Here is an 18,445-nt window from a genome sequence, read left to right as displayed (position 1 = left end):
AATGTGGAAAGGTCAGAAGTCAAATGTTTCTTTAGGTAATACATGGAGCCTCTGCTGCCACCCAGCGGCCGTTGGAAAGAATGCATACATTTTCTTTTGACCTCCTTAAAGCTGCTTTTTACTTTCTGTCCTGTTTGTGTCCAAGTCTGTAGTGTGGGCCATAGGACAGAAGGAGGACATTCTGTTAATAGCATGTGGAGGGCAGCAATACACCTAAGATGTTCTACTAGTCTGCTGGGAATAGAAAGAAGAAGAAGAAGGAGGAAAAAGCAAGATGGCGTGTGATGGAGAAAGTCTAAAGGTGGGAATTATAGTTCTGTATTTTTACACAGAACAGGTTTGTTTACTTCCTACTCTCACATGTTTACTAACATTATATTTATTTATTACCGCCATTCTTAAACATGTTGTATGTAAGAATGTGGGTGTTGTTGAGAAGATGATGCAGGTGTTCTGTCCAATTTAGCTACCTGTAAAAATGTGTAACTTCTTCTAGTCCATTTGTCAAATAAATTGTTTTCCTAAATTATAGTCTCCTCACTTTATCCAGACAGTCATTAGGACAAAAGACCCTGGGAGGAATTTGCCCTTTGAAAGGTAAACATCTTCACTGTGGCAGGACAGTATCAAGATGAATTCATCACATTTGTACAATCATTTTATTATCATTGTAAAGCCCTTACCTTTGGGCTGATACTGAGGACGACTGTGTTGACCACTTTGACGCCTGCAAATGATTGAATGTCCACTTCTGTAGAAATGTGTTTGGATATGACAATCTGTTTATTCCAAGCTATGAAAATGAAATGAAATGTAGGTTATAGAACATAATGTATGCTGACCTTGAATGACATTGTCACAGCAGCGAGACCTGACCACACACCACACGCTCCAAAACTGTTTGTCCTCCATGCAATCGCCCCCGAGTGTTCCCAGCTGAACCCAATTAAAGGAGGCTACACTTCCTGGTTCTCAACAGGAAGTGGGCGGAGCAATCTGCCAAAAGGGAAATTCAGCATGAACTGAGGCCAGCCATCAATCAGAGAAAACAAAATAAAAACAATATAAACAAATAAGGAAATTTGGCTCCAACACTGCGGCCCCTAATTGAGAAGAACAGGATGCCATGAACAACTCAAAATAATAACAATGGAGCCATAAAAATAAACAAATAATAATCATCTTTGAGTTTGGTGTTTCCGTGCAGCTTTAATGCGCATCATTTCCTGATCCACTTTGTCAGCACTTAGTAGTTTCCTCTTTTGACTCATCTCCAGTAGAGTCCTTATTTTCAGGATCCAGGCAACTGACCTCTTCAACCGTTTCCAATGGGAGAAGTAAGTGATCAGTTGGTGAGTAGCACTTGGAGTATCAATAACTGCATTGGTGCTGAGCTCCTTTTTTACCTCAGTGTCCTCCGCTGCAATCCCATACTCCAAGATATCAGCTGGCCACTCTTCCTCTCTTTCTTCAAAAACTCAGGGCCTTCTATCCATCCTTTGTGAGTCATTAACTCATCCACTTGAACTCTTCTTGAGGCTCTGTCTGCAGGATTTTCAATGCGCCATTTTGTGACATCAGATGTTTGAAATCTTGCATCTTTCCCAAAGCTCCTTTTCAGACCAAGTATGCGTTGCCGAGCAAGGCACTGATTGTTGGGCAGAGACACATCATCCTTCTTTTTAAAGGGCAGTTCCAAAGTGTACGAATCAGTCATGACCTTCATGAACTTCATGTCATCTCTAGACACTTCTTCTTTGTCTTCTGATGACCCGTCGTTAAAATCATGGTTGTATTGATTGTGCAGCAGCTCCTCCAGCTTTGTTATGGAGATTCTGTTGATAGTAGTATCTTACTCCTCTTCTCACTGTAATGAGGAAGGCCATTAATGAGCCACCCCAATAGGCTCTTAACGGCATCCGGTCCATTTCCACGACTGTTGACCACTTCCCAGGGTTCAAGCAGTTTAGATGCATATGTCCCAATCACTAGCTCGACATCGCCTTGAATACGAGGAAGAGTGACGCCATCCAAGTATGGCCATTTAGCCAACTCCTCTTCATTGATGAGGTTGCTTGTCGTTACGGGCATCCTTCTTTGGGTGTAGACCTTGGGAAGGTCGTAGAACTGTTGCCCAGTGAGGCTGGAAATCTTTAAGTCCGTCAGCAAGTAACTGGAAACTGATGTTTTTGGGCCCATGGTTAGGAGACTGATTTTTCTTTGTTTCAAGTTGAGCTTTGTCATCAAGCTTTCAGAACAAAATGTATCTGTGCTGCCCGGATCCAGGAATGCTGAGGTTTGTATGACTGTGTGTCCTTTGCTGGACTTTATCTGCACAGGCACAATTGACACAATTCCATTTCCGTTACCAGCTCCCGTTTGTCCACATGTTTGCAGAGATACTTGTGCATTGCTCACAGATAGTTCCCTTGCCTTATTTTGGTTTGCATTTATGTTGCTTGCTCTTTCCTTCTGACCAATAAGAAGCAGACTTGGATGGTTTTGCTTGCAGACCTTGCAGGTCAAGCGCTTGTCACAATGCCTGCTAAGATGTCCAACATGAAGACACCCAAAACAGATTCCTTTCTGTCTTATGAAAGTTCTCTTCTCCCTGTGGGTCTTCTCAAGAGCGTGAATTGTAGAGCAGCAAACACAGGCGTGTGATACGAGCAGATGCACTTTGCTTTGGAGCAGCTTTAAATCTGGTTTGATCTTCCGCTTCAGGGGTTTCGATATTAATGGTCGTGGCAAAACTGTTACCTTGGAATTTGGGTTTACCTTGTGATTTCATTCCTGTCACAGGTTTACTTTCTGTACACTGTGCTGCATTCTCAATGTCTCCAAAGACTGGGTCAGAGACTATTTTCACCTGTCGCTCAATGAATGCAACAATGTCTGAGAACTGAGGTCTGCGATGGTGGTTTTCCAATATGTTGCATGCAGAGACTCTGCAGCTTTCTCGCAGCGTGTACGGCAGCTTGAAGATCACAGTTTATGTTAACTGGCATGTTAACTTCCTGCATGTACTGCACGTTTTCCATGGCAGTGCAACATTCTCCAAGGTAAAGAGAGTAGGCTTGCAGAGCTCGTACATCTTCAGACTTCAACAGAGGCCAGTTAAACACTTTCTCCATGTAAGCTGCTGTTCTCTGCTACTGCTCACCAAAGTGTTTTTCCAACAAATACTTTGCCATGTCATAGCCTCTATCTGGGGGCATGTGTTGACAGCTACGCACCAGTTCTTCAGCTTGACCCTTAGTGTACATTTCCAGATAGTACAAACAGTCTCCTTTGTTGCTTGTGTTCTTGCACAAATGCTCTGACAAAGGTTCTGTACAGTAATGGATCGCCATCAAAATAGGGAATCTCCCTTGGTGGGAGTAGATGAGAACATTTGCAATGTTGCAATCTCATTTTGCCTGTGCAATAAATCACGTACAGTTGGTTGGAGGGGAAATGTTAGCTTGCCTTGATTGCTGTACAGGGGGTCCATGTGGGTTGTCAGGCTATGGTCCTGTACTGTATTCCAACAGACCTGCTGCTGTTTTGGTAAAGAGGGTGGTGGTTGCGGTTGTACCTGAATGGGTTTAAGGTGTGAAAGCATGGACTGTTGCTCTTGCCAAAATGTGGGTGGTTGAAAGGGAGGTGGTGTCCTATGTTGTAGTTGCCATGCTGCTATTTGTTGTTGCTCAGATGGATGGTGTATAGACTGTGGTGGAGGTGGTGGTGAAGCCTGGCTTGACTGCTGCTGTGTGGGGGGTTGATAGTCTTTAGCCTGGGGGTTGAGAGTGACTGGTTCTCTTTAAGTAGGAGTTCATGCCATCAGATGTTCTATGTGAGGGAGCATGAAGGCTGGGAGCTTTTAAAACTGCTAATTTCGCATCTCTCTCACTCACTCACTCACTCATCCCATGGCCTAGGAGGCCGTAGGGGTGTCATGGTGGATGCTTGGGCAGTCAGGGATCTCCAGCGCTCACAATCTTCTGCTGTTGGTAGCAGGGTTGGGAAGCTGCAGCCAGTCCATTCTTTGATGTTGTCCATCCAGGCCTTTCTCTGCCTGCCTGGTCTCCGCTTCCCCTCTACTGTTCCCTGCAGGATGGTCTTTGACAGGGAGGTGTGCCTTGTCACATGACCCAACCAGGTCAGCTTGCCACGTTTAACTGTTGAGAGGAGAGCTTCCTGTTGGCCAGCATGGGTGCTAACTAGCTGTCTAACATCATCATTCACTGTATGATACATGGAACATTCTTCTGGAACACTTGCTTTCAAAGGACTGTATCCTGCGCTCAGTGTCCGCTGGGAGCGTCCAGCAGCTGCCAACTGACCATCCAAGTCCAGCATTTACTTTTTCTTTCTCATCCTTTCTCTCTCCTCTTCCAATTTATTTTTCATCTGTGACTCCTCCTCTTCCTCTTCCAATTTCCTTTTTATCCTTTCCTCCTCCTCTTCCAATGCATGTTTTCCTTTTAGAGCTGCAGAGCAGACAGCGAGGGCAGCCCTTTCAGCCTCTGAGGAGGTGCTTGATCTACTAGAACCAGACCGTGTGTGACTCACATGTGATTTGGGACTTATAACATTACAAATGCTGTCATTTGGATTCATTTCCTTTTCCAGATCCTTTTTTTCCCCAACATATCCCTTTAATTCCTGTCCGTTTGCTGTTAGACTTCTGACATTCCACTGAACAATCAACATGGCGTTGGATTGTGGTCACATGACTCCATTTCGTCTACTCTCTGTAGTTCACCTTGCACCTGTTCCCAAGATACTTCTTTTATATTTAAAAACTTTGTTGCTGCTTTGACGACTATTTTGATCTTTTCAGTCTTATTTCTTGCCTGTTCTCTGCCGTTTATTACATATGCCAGGAACACAACTAGTTTGTCCATGGAAGTTCTTGTATTTGTTGTTTTTTATTACTTCAACTATTCTCACTTCTGTCTTCTTCTCCACTTTCTTCATGTCTTACTTCAACTGCCTCTGCGTATGGAATATTTCTTTCTACTCTCATTTGTTGTACTTCTGTTGCCTGTTTCCTTATGACACTGCTGTGTGATTCCCCCTACAGTCACAACACTTGACCTGTTCATTGTCTCCACATTCATGCTCCCCTCCACATCTCATCTTAGCATGACACACACTACTATGTGCCCACTTAGCATGACACACACTACTATGTGCCCACTTAGCATGACACACACTACTATGTGCCCACTTAGCATGACACACACTACTATGTGCCCACTTAGCATGACACACACTACTATGTGCCCACTTAGCATGACACACACTACTATGTGCCCACTTAGCATGACACACACTACTATGTGCCCACTTAGCATGACACACACTACATAGCGTTGTCACATGAAAGAAGGTAGTGGGTGTGGGACGTAAGCTCTAACGTAGAAGCTTAAAAAGTCTATCATGATTAATTCCAGGAGGACTTCCTCCACAAACTGCACTAGCACAGATTCGCTCTCCGTCTTTTCTCCGTTTCTAAATGCCATCATTCTCTTCATCATTGTGACATTTCCCATTTTATTTCTATTTTCAAATCATCTAAATGTTCTCCTCTTGGGATTCCTGTCAGGATTTCCTCTTGCCCCCTTTCGTTCTCCCACTTTGATGTTTTCCTTTATTACATGCACCTGGGGATAGGCCCCTCCCACCTCCAAAGACATGCACCTGGGGATAGGTTGATTGGCAACACTAAATGGTCCCTAATGTGTGAATGTTGTCTGTCTATCTGTGTTGGCCCTGTGATGAGGTGGCGACTTGTCCAGGGTGTAGCCCGCCTTCCGCCCGATTGTAGCGCCCCCCGCGCCCCCAAAAGGGAATAAGCGGTAGAAAATGGATGGATGGATCTTGTTGCACAGCTTTTGCAACCGCATTGCTTTCTTCTTTTGCTCTCCAGTTTTACACTTGATCAAAAGCCGTCCGTCCCTGAGCACCTTCGCCATCTCCACCTCTCCAATGTCCTTCTTTAACCCCTCAAGCAGTGTCATCAAACTAATGTCAATCATGTCTTGATCTGATTTAAATGTATACCACACCTTCCTCATCCATCCCCTCACTATCCCCTTCCATCTTCATCCACTCACAAATCACTTTATGCTCAACCGCCAAAAAGACTCAGACACTCTCACTCATACCGGTACTTGCCAACCTTGAGACCTCCGAATTCGGGCTATGGAAGGGGGGGGGGGGTTGAGGTGGGCGGGGTTTGGTGGTAGCGGGGTGTATATTGTAGCCCGGAATAGTTAGGGCTGCAAAGGATTCTGGGTATTTGTTCTTTTGTGTTTATGTTGTGTTATGGTGCGGAGGTTCTCTCGAAATGTGTTTGTCATTCTTGTTTGGTGTGGGTTCACACTGTGGTCCATATTTGCAACAGCGTTAAAGTTGTTTATAAGTCACCCTCAGTGTGACCTGTATGGCTGTTGATCAAGTATGTATTGCAGTCGCTTACGCGTGTCTGTAGAAACCGCATACAACATGTGACTGGGCCGGCATGCTGTCTGTATTGAGTAATAGCGGACGCGACGACAGGTTGTAGAGGACGTTAAAGGCAGTGCCATCATGGCACACCCTCAATATTGGAGTCCGGGTGAAAATCAGGAGAAATTTGGGAGAATGGTTTCCCCAGGAGATTTTCGGGAGGGGCACTGAAATTTGGGAGTCTCCCGGAAAAATTGGGAGGGTTGGCAGTCTCACTGTCAGCCACCGCTCCTTGGTTCACTTCCTCTTCCGATCCTCCTCCAACGCTCGTCCGGGTCCAGACCTTGCTTTTCCCTCCTTCTTCTTCTTCTTCTTTCTATTTCCAGCAGACTAGTAGAAGATCTTAGGTGTATTGCTGCCCTCCACAGGTTCTTAACGGGATTTCCTCCTTCTGTCCTATGGCCCACACTACATTCTACAGTCCAGTAGGTGGCAGTATGAACCTTTCAAGTCATGGCTGCAAACTGCCAGTAAGAAGAAGTAATAGAGCTGGTTGCTTGTTTCTCTCGCGAGATCTGACAACATGTTTGAATAGAACAATTGACAGGTTGACAACATCCAAACAAACCAAGACATCTCCAATACATCTCAACATTACACACATCCTCCAGGCTGACTTAGTCTAGATAATGAAGTAAGCTGGAAACTACATGTAAGTCGTATAAAGAAAACATTTAAAAAATTGACTGCGATAATAAATATAATAAAATACACACCTACAAATATTAACTACATTTATTGTACCCAACTTTAGTTGAAGCATACATTGTTTATTGCATAAAGGTCTGGGGACATACATATAAAACAATCACACAACAATATTCATATTACACAAGAGAGTAATAAAGACAATTAATAGAATGGATTATAGAGACCCAACAAATGATTCATAAAGTCACACATTTTAAAATTGTATGAAAGACAACTGCTCAAATGATGTATAAAGTCAATAATAATATGCTTCCAGAAGTGGTCCAGAAGATGTTTCAGATGTGAACCAGTAAATATGAACTAAGAGGGATTTATGAGTACTCAAAAGCAAAGGTATGAACACATGTAAAACAAATATGTACATCATATAAAGGAGTTCATCTATGGAATCATCTACAATTAGAAAATAAAATATGTAACCCATCATTATTTCAAAAAACATATATAAAACACTATTATGAATAAGTATAAAAATGAATTATGAATATCTACACATAAAATGTTTATTGTATGTAACATATTTTCTGTACTGTTTATTTTCACCTTTTCAGTCAAATTGTTCTGTTCATTTTAAAGTACACAAATGTGTATATTAACTCATGTACTTGACTGAAATAAAAGCACTCATCTGAAGTGTCTAATCTATAAATGTTAGAATCATATTAACAAGATTGTGTTACACACACAACAATGATGTCACATATGTTATATGTGCTGATGTTGTTAGAAAGTCAAAGTGAAAGTTTTGACAGTTTATTTCAAATCCTGCATCTTCATTTGCTGCTGCTGTTCTCACCAGCACACTTGTGTTTCTTACACTGGTACTTAGAAGACAATATTTCACCACACACACTGCAACTCAACACTTTCTCTCCTGTGTGTGTTCTCATGTGTGCTTTAAAAGATTTTAGGTGACAGAAGCTTTTGTTGCAGCTTGAACAGGAGTATGGTTTTTCACCAGAGTGCGTTCTCATGTGTTCTTTTAATTGGTGTCTTTCTATATAACTTTTACCACATACTGAACATATAAAAGGTTTTTCACCAGTGTGTGTTCTCATGTGTGCTTTGAAATGGTCCCTTCGAGTAAGATCTTTACCGCAAATTGAACATGAAAAGGGTTTTTCTCCAGTGTGTATTCTCATGTGTGCTTTAAAATGGTCCCTTCGAGTAAGATCTTTACCGCAAATTGAACATGAAAAAGGTTTTTCTCCAGTGTGTATTCTCATGTGTGCTTTGAAATGGTCCCTTCGAGTAAAATCTTTACCGCAGATTGAACATGAAGTTTTTTTTTCTCCAGTGTGTATTCTCATGTGTGTTTTGAAATTGTGCTTTTGAGTAAAGTCTTTACCGCAGATTGAACATGAAAAAGGTTTTTCTCCAGTGTGTGTTCTCATGTGTACTTTTAAACTTTGATTTATTACAAAACTTTTACCACATTCTGAGCAGGAAAAAGGTTTTTCTCCAGTGTGTGTTCTCATGTGTCTTTTCAAATGGTGCCGTTGAGTAAAATGTTTACCGCAGATTGAACATGAAAAACGTTTTTCTCCAGTGTGTATTCTCATGTGTTCTTTCAGCATGTATTTTAGTCTAAAATCTCTACCACATTCTGAGCAGGAAAATAGTTTCTCTCCGGTGTGTGTACTTGTGTGTCTTTTCAGGTTACAATGGTCATTAAAAGTTTTGTCACAGTGAGAACATGTGAAGTGTGTGTTGTCAGTGTGACATGTTGCATCATCTTTAGAGTGTTCATCATCAGTGTCAGGAGAGTGTGACGTTGTGTCCTCACTATCTGATAGTGGAGCTAAGAGCTTGTCTGCTTGTGATCCTCCACAGTGGTCTCCATCAGCTTCTGTTGTCATGTGTTGAGTTGAGCTGCTGCTTGGAGGCTCCGCCTCTCTCTCACCTTTGACCTCATCATCTTCACTCTTCACAGGGACACCAGTCACTGGGAACTTCTCCAACCATTCAAGATGCTGTCCCTCCTGACTGATGCTGTGTTCCTCCTCTTCCTCTTTAAAATGGGAGGTCAGTGGGTTATTTTCCTCCTTTTGCATTTGTAATGTATGTGGCGCCTCTTCTTCCTCCTTAATGTGGAAGGGCTGTGGCTCCTCCTTGTCCATCCTGAAGCTCCACTTGTGTTGCTCAGAGAGAAGATGTTCTTCACAGATGTCTGCAGGACACAAGAAGACAAACATGCTCGAGAGGAATCCATCTTTGTTCAGTCACATGTTAGGAGCGATATTGATAAGATTTTACCAATTCAGATTTCATTTTCAATTCTGCTTTACGATTCGGTTATATGTAGATTAACATTTGCTTTCAAATTCGGAAAAAAAGGGAGGAAACAGGTCGTTTAGCACCAACAGTGAGGTCTTAAGAGGCCCAGACCTTACGGTTACCCCATGGGGTGCCAGAGGGCCTTAAGGACATTATTCTGCTTTGAAAATATCTATAAAATAAATAATATGTTTGGCTATAAATTAATGATACTATACGTTATCTTGTGGTATTACACAGAACTTTCCTCCAGAAGGTCTTATCTTTGTCCATGTGATGTCAGATGAAACAAAAACTGAGCTGTTTGTCCACAATACCCAGCAATATGTTTGGAGGAGAAAAGGTGAGGCCTTTAATCCCAGGAACATCATGCCAACCGTCAAGCATGGTGGTGGTAGTATTATGCTCTGGGCTTGTTTTTCTGCCAATGGAAATCAAGATTCAAGATGCTTTATTATTGTCCATTCTTTAACATGTACAAGACACATAAGAACTGAAAGTAGTTTTGGGCACAGTCCCACTAAGAGCAGACATACGTTACAAGGGGGACAAGACGGGACCGCCAACGGATCAGCCACTTACGGCGCTCCTTAAAAAAGGTGGGAAAAAAGGTGACATTGGGAAAGGGGGAAGAGTAAAAAAAAAAGTATCAGTCTAAGGCTGGACCCTCTTTGTTTGTTTACTTACTACTAAAAGACAAGTTGTCTAGTATGTTCAACATTTTATTGAAGGACTAAATGACAATAATAAACATATGTTTCAAGTACACTAACATTTTTTGTTAAAATAAAGACAATAATCCAATTTTTTGTGGTCCCCTTTTATTTAGAAAAGTACCGAATTCATTTTAGTCCCGGTACCAAAATATTGGTATGGTTCCAACACTACCACCTATATTAGAATATTGTCTAATGCAAATGACTGCTGTCTGATAGTCACATTAATAACCAGTGTTGGCGTTAACACACTTTTTATGTCTTTTTACGCATTGAAATGAAAAAGGACGTGCATTTCCGTAAGTCCGCGCGTCCCTGTGATGCAGAGTTTTTAGTTTTTGTAACCGACCTGCCTTCTCCGGGTCAAAACTCCAGTTTGCTTGTTTTTTTAATGGATTATTGCTTTCTGCCGGTGTTTTGTTTTGTTTATTGTGACGGTGCGCTCTTATCACGCCGTCACTTGAGGACCGGCACGTCAGCGGGAGTCACAAAGACAATGTCAGTGTCGTGACTTGGAGAAGATAACCGGCTCAAATTTACATCCCCGGTTTTTTTCTCCCCAAGATGGCGCCGCTGTAGTGGCTGCTGGTGTCAGGAGCTCTGTGCTCTTGTGTCATCCTTTTGTGTTCCGGATGTTTCCTTCTTGTTTTCATGCAGGGCTTTTTTTGCCTTTTGGTTGGGGACCCTTTGGGACTGTGTGACAAGTTTTTGTGAACTTCTGGATCTGCCTCCTGGGAGCCTTTTGGCCATGGAGACCAGCTGCTGGGTCTCTGCCACACCAGAGTCCGTTTGGAGAGACAGGAGGAGATGCGGATGAAGAGACAGGACTGTGGAGCTGGCGCTGAGAGCCGGGATGGACAAGCTTCACAGTGTCTTGGCTGAATGAGCAGGTATCGGACACCTCGGTCTCCTTGGACGTATCCTCGCTCATCCGTGCGGACTGGACACTGGCCGAGAGTTGGTGGGCAGCCGAGGGTGGAGTCGCTCTCTTGGTTGCTTTGTTGGGTCTGCTCCTGTCTCTGGCCATGTTCCCCCCACCCCAGCAGACGATGACGTGGAACACCACAGAGGCCACCACAGTCTATATGTTTTTGTTATTGTTGTTGTTTGACTATTGTGTGTAGTATTGCTCTTTTAATGTCTTTAATGTCCTTTGTGTTCTTTGATGTTTCCCTCTAACACACATGTTTATGTGTGCTATGGCTATGAGTTTATTTTTCTCTTTGGCCTCAGTCTGGACCCCCTGTCCAGGGGCCCAGCCTGAAACTGAATTTTTTTCTCTCACCCCTTCCCAGCATTTACCTGTTTCTCACCTTTTTTGAAAGGGTCGCCAGAAGTTGGCAGAGCCGTCAGCGATCCTGTTCTGTCTCCCTGTAATGTTTGTCTGCTCTTGAATGGGATTGTGCTGAAAATCTTAGACTTGGACTTAGACTTCCTTTTTATTGTCATTCAAATGTGAACTTTACAGTACCGATAAGGACGAAATTTCGTTGCATCAGTTCATGGTAGTGCAGGATAAAAAAAGCACTAAGGTGCATATATAAATAAATAAATAGGTTACTGTACAGATAAATATATTGCACTTTTTCATATGCATCCACGTTTATGGATGTATGTTATATTGTCTTTTTTATTCCAGCGAGTTAATCCATTTTGGGGGGAATTGAGGAGATAATTATGATGCGTTCAAGAGTCTTACGGCCTGAGGGAAGAAGCTGTTACAGAACCTGGAGGTTCTGCTTCGGAGGCTGCGGAACCTCTTTCTAGAGTCCAGCAGTGAAAACAGTCCTTGGTGTGGGTGGGAGGAGTCTCTGCAGATTTTCTGAGCCCTGGTCAGGCAGCGGCTTTTTGCCATCTCCTGGATAGGAGGAAGAGGAGTCCTGATGATCTTTTCCGCTCTCTGGAGAGACTTCCAGTCTGAGGCATTGCAGGCTCCAGTCCAGACAGAGATGCAGGTGGTCTCTATAGTGCCTCTGTAGAATGTGCTGAGAGAGCTGTGCTCTTTTCATCCCACGCAAAAAGTGCATGCGCTGCTGAGCTCTTTTTACAAGAGCTCCGGTGTGTAGGGACCAGGTCATATTGTCAGTTATCTGCACCCCCAGGAACTTGGTGCTGCTTACTATCTCCACTGCTGTGCCGTTGATGTAGAGTGGAGCGTGGCTGGACTGGTGCTTCCTGAAGTCAACCATGATCTCCTTGGTCTTGTTGACATTCAGGACCAGGTTGTTGGTTCTGCACCAGTCAAGCAGATGTTTCACCTCCTCCCTGTAGTCCATGTGGTTGTTGTCACGGATGAGGCCCACTACTGTCGTGTACTTCACAATGTGGTTAGTTGTGGACCTGGCGCAGCAGTCATGAGTCATCAACGTGAACAGCAGTGGACTCAGGACGCAGCCCTGGATGGAGCCGGTGCTCAGGGAGATGGCATTAGAGGTGCCATCTTAATTTCCCCGCTGGGATTATTAAAGTATTTCTGATTCAGATTGCGTTTTTATTTATCGTCTTCAAAAGTAATAAACTTTCCGGTACAATTTCTTAAATTTTGATTCGCCGAAACTTTTATCAGTCACAAATAGTTTGCACTTGGACAACTTTACCGCGAGGAGGCTGTCAAAAGAAAAACATTAGAAAGACAAGAAAACTTAGCTAATTAGTACTAATAAACTAGATTGATTGAGACATTGCTGGACAGCAGAGAAGTAACTAAATCCAAATAAACGTTGATATTATTTTTTTAAGATATCTGGCTTGTATCTTCAGTAAGGATATAAATCGTTAATAATTTATCGATATGATACCCTGATCGACATTCTTTATTGATACCAGTATTTATCGGTACTCTTATCGGTACTACATGTAATTTGTGGAAATAAAAAAGTGTAAAAAAGGCATTTTAAAGAGCATTCCTATTATCACAAAGGTTGAACACCTCCAACATGATGTTGTGTAACATCTCAGAGCAGGGAAGTCTTTTATCAACAGCTGTTTATTTGAAGTCTTAAAGAAGTCAACTATGTGTGCAGTGCAAGGTGAAATGCAGTTATGTCATCTTCTTGTCAATAACACACACATCAAACTTCTGCGTGTTGTTGCTTCCTTATTTGTCATTATTCAAAGCTGATGTTAATGTGTAGCAGCGGCAGCTGAACTCCATGTGACAACGTGTCATAGTTACGTCAGTCAGCTGGAATTAAAAATATAAATAGTTGTGTCGTTAGTCCAGAATCTTCACGGTCCTCATGGACGACATAATCAGGAACTAGTACTAAAATAAAATGGTACTTGGTATACATCCCTAATCTTCACCACTAAACCTTTGAAATATGCTGACATGTGTGCTGCTGTGGGTAAATAAACAGTAGCCATATTGAATGTTTGCCTTCATTTGACCACGTGACCACCTCCTTCAAAACTGCACTAAAACAACACCTCCAGGCAACTTCAACCCTTGACTAACACCCTCCCTCTTCCTAATCCCACCTCCCCGGATTGTGAATAATCAAATGTAAATAATTAAATGTATTTCTAATGTATATATTTGTTCTTATGCTGTCTGAACTCACTATGTCCACTACTTGCTGTACATATCCTACCAAGTCAGTCCTACACTGTTCCAATGTCCATTTCTCTGATGATGCAATTGTTGATGACTGAAGTGCTGATATCAACCAAACCCTCCTCATCCCACACCCCGGATTGTAAATAATGTAAATAATTCAATGTATATACTCTGATGATTAACTTGTGTGATGACTGTATTATGCTGATAGTATATATTTGTACCATGAATTGATTTCGTGGACCCTGACTTAAACAACTTGAAAAACTTATTGGGGTGTTACCATTTAGTGGTCAATTGTACGGAATATGTACTTCACTGTGCAATCTACTAATAAAAGTTTCAATCAATCAATCAATCAATCAAGGTAAGGAGGACGGCCTCTAGGTCACATGGTTACACCCCAGCAATTACACTGTTGATGATTGATGAGCATTCATTTTTAAAAAGCAAGTATATCTCCATCTTTAGTCATAAATGTGGCCCCCGGATGAACATGTGTCACAAACATTGTATGAGATGATATGTGGATGTTGTGCTTACTTGGACTGTGATGAAGCTGTGAGGACTCAGGTGCTTTGTCTTCATGCTCTTCAGTCTTCACAGAGACAACAGGCAGTGGAAACTTGCTGACATCAGCCTCCTCCTGCCCTACAGGAAACTCTCCCTCCTCTTCACAATAGGGGGGCTGTGGATCCTCCTTGTCCCCTTTAAAATGTGAGGGCTGTGGATCCTCTAAAGTGAAACTGTCCCCCTGCAGATGAGGGAGACATTCTTCTTGGTGTCCAATCAGCTGATGGATGTCTACAGGACACAAACAAAACACATTTTAACTCCTACATGCTAAATATTAAATTGTACATGAAATATAGGGCTGTGGCTATTGAACATTTTATTAATCAAGTGTTCTACTGGAAATGTTTTTGATTAATCGAGTAACTGGATAAAACATAATGTCGCTTGGTGAAAGACACATTTAAGCGACTATAAGACATTTCACTTAATAATGAACGGCCAATTGGTTTGAGATGGTATGAGATCAAGATGTCATCTTTAGATCAGGCTTTGTTTTTTCCACAATCACTGCCACATTAAAAAGTTAAAGTACCAATGATTGTCACACACACACTAGGTGTGGCCAGATTATTCTCTGCATTTGTCCCATCACCCTGGGAGGTGAAGGGAGCAGTGAGCAGCAGCGGTGGCCGCACCCGGGAATATTTTTTATGGTGACCCCAATTCCAACTCTTGATGCTGAGTGCAGTATAGCTTTTACACACATAACTTGTCAAACCTGTCAGCTAGCAGGCTAGGTTTACAGCATCAGTTACCATGGTAACTGACTGACTTTGTCTTACCTCTCTTATTTTTGGAGGTCAAACTCTCGAGCTTTACATACTCAGGACTTTGCACTTAACCTGCTCTCTGGAATATTCCCCCGGTGACTGTGTGAGTTTTGTGTAAACATGTTGATACACATTGTTACAAACTGAGAGGAACATCAACCTCTCATAAATATTGTGTGTCTGAAACTGTCTCGTTTTTATGAACAACATAAAACAATCAGTGCATCATCCTCACATGACAATTCATCTTCCTATAGACAATATATTTAGGAATAGTGTTAATAATAAATATAAAGTTAGTAAAGATGTGAGAGTAAGAAGTAAACAAACCTGTTGTGTGTAACACAACTTGATGTTTTTCATGTTGTCGCTCCTTCTCCTCTTTTGTTGGACAAAGTTCCTCCTCGTACTCTGCTATGGTTCTTTCGCACATTTTCACACAATCACAACACTTTACACTCACACTTGATCTCTGCTTAGCGATGTGTTTTCATCTCTCTTTGTTAGCAGCTAACAAGCTAAGCTAACTAGCACGCTAAGCTAGCTGGAGAAGCATCAAAGTGCGCTCAGACTAATATACAAACAGTTATTATGACTCTATTTAATAGAGTGTAATAAAGGACATATATGTGTACATGGACGCACAGATTAAGAACACTGAACTGTGACGACTGCAATAACGTCTTCACCGTCAGACGCCATCTTGCTTTATCCTCGCCGTGTTTGGTTCGCGCGCAGTCTTGTCAGATCTCGCGAGAGAAAAAGTAAGCAGCTCTTTTCCACCCCCGGTACAACTATTTCAACATTCTGAAAATCAAAGTAAACTTGTCCATTTTACATTTTCAAAACAAAGACATACAACTTATTTTCGTAAAAATATTCAAATATTTAACAATGTATTGAAACAACAGTAGCATAAGGAAAGAAAAAAAAGAAACAAAATAAATATTACACTCATGATATTATTTTTGTCTTTGATACTAATCGTTTTTATAATGTATTTTAGAATGTGGGAGGTTTTCATGTTCTTTTTAAATTTCCTTTGGCATTATATATATATATATATATATGTATGTGTGGGGAAAAAAATCACAAGACTATTTCATCTCTACAGGCCTGTTTCATGAGGGGGGGTACCCTCAATCGTCAGGAGATTTTAATAGGAGCATTCGCATACCATGGTTTGTATAGGGCACAGAGTGGGTGGGTACAGGCTGGCCTAGGGGCGTGGTGATTGGCTCATGTGTTACCTAGGAGGTGTTTCCGTCTATGGCGGCATGTTGTTACAATTTCGCTGCGCTTGTTGAGGGATGACAGGTCTGGACGGTAAATAATAAACAGTTTCTCTTTCAAGCATAGGTTGCATCTTTTATTACCACTATTGTAAGGTGTGCTGGATGCAAGAATTTGCCATGTTATTGAATATTCAACATTATGTTGCATCTTTTATTACCACTATTGTAAGGTGTGCATCCAGCAAGAATTTGCCATGGCAAATTCTTGCTGGATGCAAGAATTTGCCATGTTATTGAATATTCAACATTATGTTGAATATTCAATAACATGGCAAATTCTTGCATCCAGCACACCTTACAATAGTGGTAATAAAAGATGCCATGTTATTGAATATTCAACATTATGTTGAATATTCAATAACATGGCAAATTCTTGCATCCAGCAAGAATTTGCCATGGCAAATTCTTGCTGGATGCACACCTTACAATAGTGGTAATAAAAGATGCAACCTATGCTTGAAAGAGAAACTGTTTATTATTTACCGTCCAGACCTGTCATCCCTCAACAAGCGCAGCGAAATTGTAACAACATGCCGCCATAGACGGAAACACCTCCTAGGTAACACATGAGCCAATCACCACGCCCCTAGGCCAGCCTGTACCCACCCACTCTGTGCCCTATATAAACCATGGTATGCGAATGCTCCCATTAAAATCTCCTGATGATTGAGGGTACCCCCCTCATGAAACAGGCCTGTAGAGATGAAATAGTCTTGTGATTTTTTTCCCACACATACATATATTGCGCTCTACTACGGTATCGAGCACTATTTTTTGGATAACCTTATTAAGACATATATATATATATATATATATATATATATATATATATATATATATATATATATATATATATATATATATATATATATATATATATATATATATATATATATATATATATATGTATTTGAACACCCTGCTATTTTGCAAGTTCTCCCACTTAGAAATCATGGAGGGGTCTGAAATTTTCATGGTCGGTGCATATCTACTGTTTGAGAGATAACCTAAAAAGAAAAATCCAGAAATCTATGATTTTTTAACAGTTTATTTGTGTGATACAGCTGAAAATAAGTATTTGAATACCAACATTAATATTTGGTAGAGTAGCCTTTGTTTGCAATTACAGAGGTCAAACATTTCCTGTAGTTCTTCAGCAGGTTTGCACAGACTGCAGGAGGGATTTTGGCCCACTCCTCCACACAGATCTTCTCTAGATCAGTCAGGTTTCTGGACTGTCGCTGAGTAACACAGACTTTCAGCTCCCTCCAAAGATTTTCAATTGCATTTAGGTCTGGAGACTGGCTAGGCCACTCCAGAACCTTGATATGGTTCTAACGAAGCCACTTCTTGGTTTTCCTGGCTGTGTGCTTTGGGTCATTGTCATGTTGGAAGATCCATCTTCAATGATCTGACTGAGGGACGGAGGTTTTTGGCCAAAATCTCACAATACATGGCTGCAGTCATCCTCTCCTTAATACAGTACAGTCGTCCTGTCCCATGAGCAGAAAAACACCCCCAAAGCATGATGCTACCACCCCCATGCTTCACAGTAGGAATGGTGTTCTTGGGATGCTACGCATCATTCTTCTTCTTCCAAACACGCACAGTGGAATTATGACCAAAGAGGTCAATTTTGGTCTCATCTGTCCACAAAACTTTCTCCCATGACTCCTCTGGATCATCCAAATGGTCATTGGCAAACTTAAGACGGGCCTTAACATGTGCTGGTTGAAGCAGGGGAACCTTCCGTGCCATGCATGATTTCAAAGCATGACGTCTTAAGTGTATCACCAACAGTGACCATGGAAACAGTGGTCCCAGCTCTTTTCAGGTCATTGACCAAGTCTTGCCGTGTAGTCCTGGGCTGATTCCTCACCTTTATTAGCATCATTGAGACCCCACGAGGTGATATCTTGCATGGGGCTCCACTCCCATTGAGATTGACCGTCATGTTTAGCTTCTTCCATTTTCTAATGATTGCTCCAACAGTGGACCTTTTTTCACCAAGCTGCTTGGCAATTTCTTCGTAGTTCTTTCCAT

The 18,445-nt window shown here is 41.8% G+C and overlaps 2 protein-coding genes across 2 annotated transcripts in view; both read right to left on the bottom strand.

Annotated features, from left to right (window-relative positions):
- LOC133623626 (uncharacterized) overlaps window positions 1–744 on the bottom strand; it is a 47,020-nt gene extending 46,276 nt beyond the window's left edge. The window contains exon 1 of the mRNA XM_061986865.2: window positions 684–744. The gene's annotated coding sequence lies outside the window, so the exon portion shown is untranslated. The remainder of the gene's footprint in view (window positions 1–683) is intronic.
- A 6,490-nt stretch (window positions 745–7,234) lies between these two features.
- LOC133623628 (uncharacterized) lies at window positions 7,235–14,423 on the bottom strand. Its single transcript, XM_061986868.2, has 2 exons — window positions 14,305–14,423; window positions 7,235–9,379 (listed from the first exon to the last, which is right to left on the bottom strand). The coding sequence occupies exon 2, from the start codon at window positions 9,327–9,329 to the stop codon at window positions 7,983–7,985; it is 1,347 nt and encodes a 448-aa protein (XP_061842852.1). The 5' UTR covers window positions 9,330–9,379; window positions 14,305–14,423; the 3' UTR covers window positions 7,235–7,982.
- Window positions 14,424–18,445: the final 4,022 nt, after the last annotated feature.

Source organism: Nerophis lumbriciformis, linkage group LG26, assembly GCF_033978685.3.
Source record: "Nerophis lumbriciformis linkage group LG26, RoL_Nlum_v2.1, whole genome shotgun sequence".
Taxonomy (NCBI): Eukaryota; Metazoa; Chordata; class Actinopteri; order Syngnathiformes; family Syngnathidae; genus Nerophis; species Nerophis lumbriciformis.
Note: the sequence above shows the minus strand (reverse complement) of the source record. Positions and strands in the feature narration are given on the sequence as shown.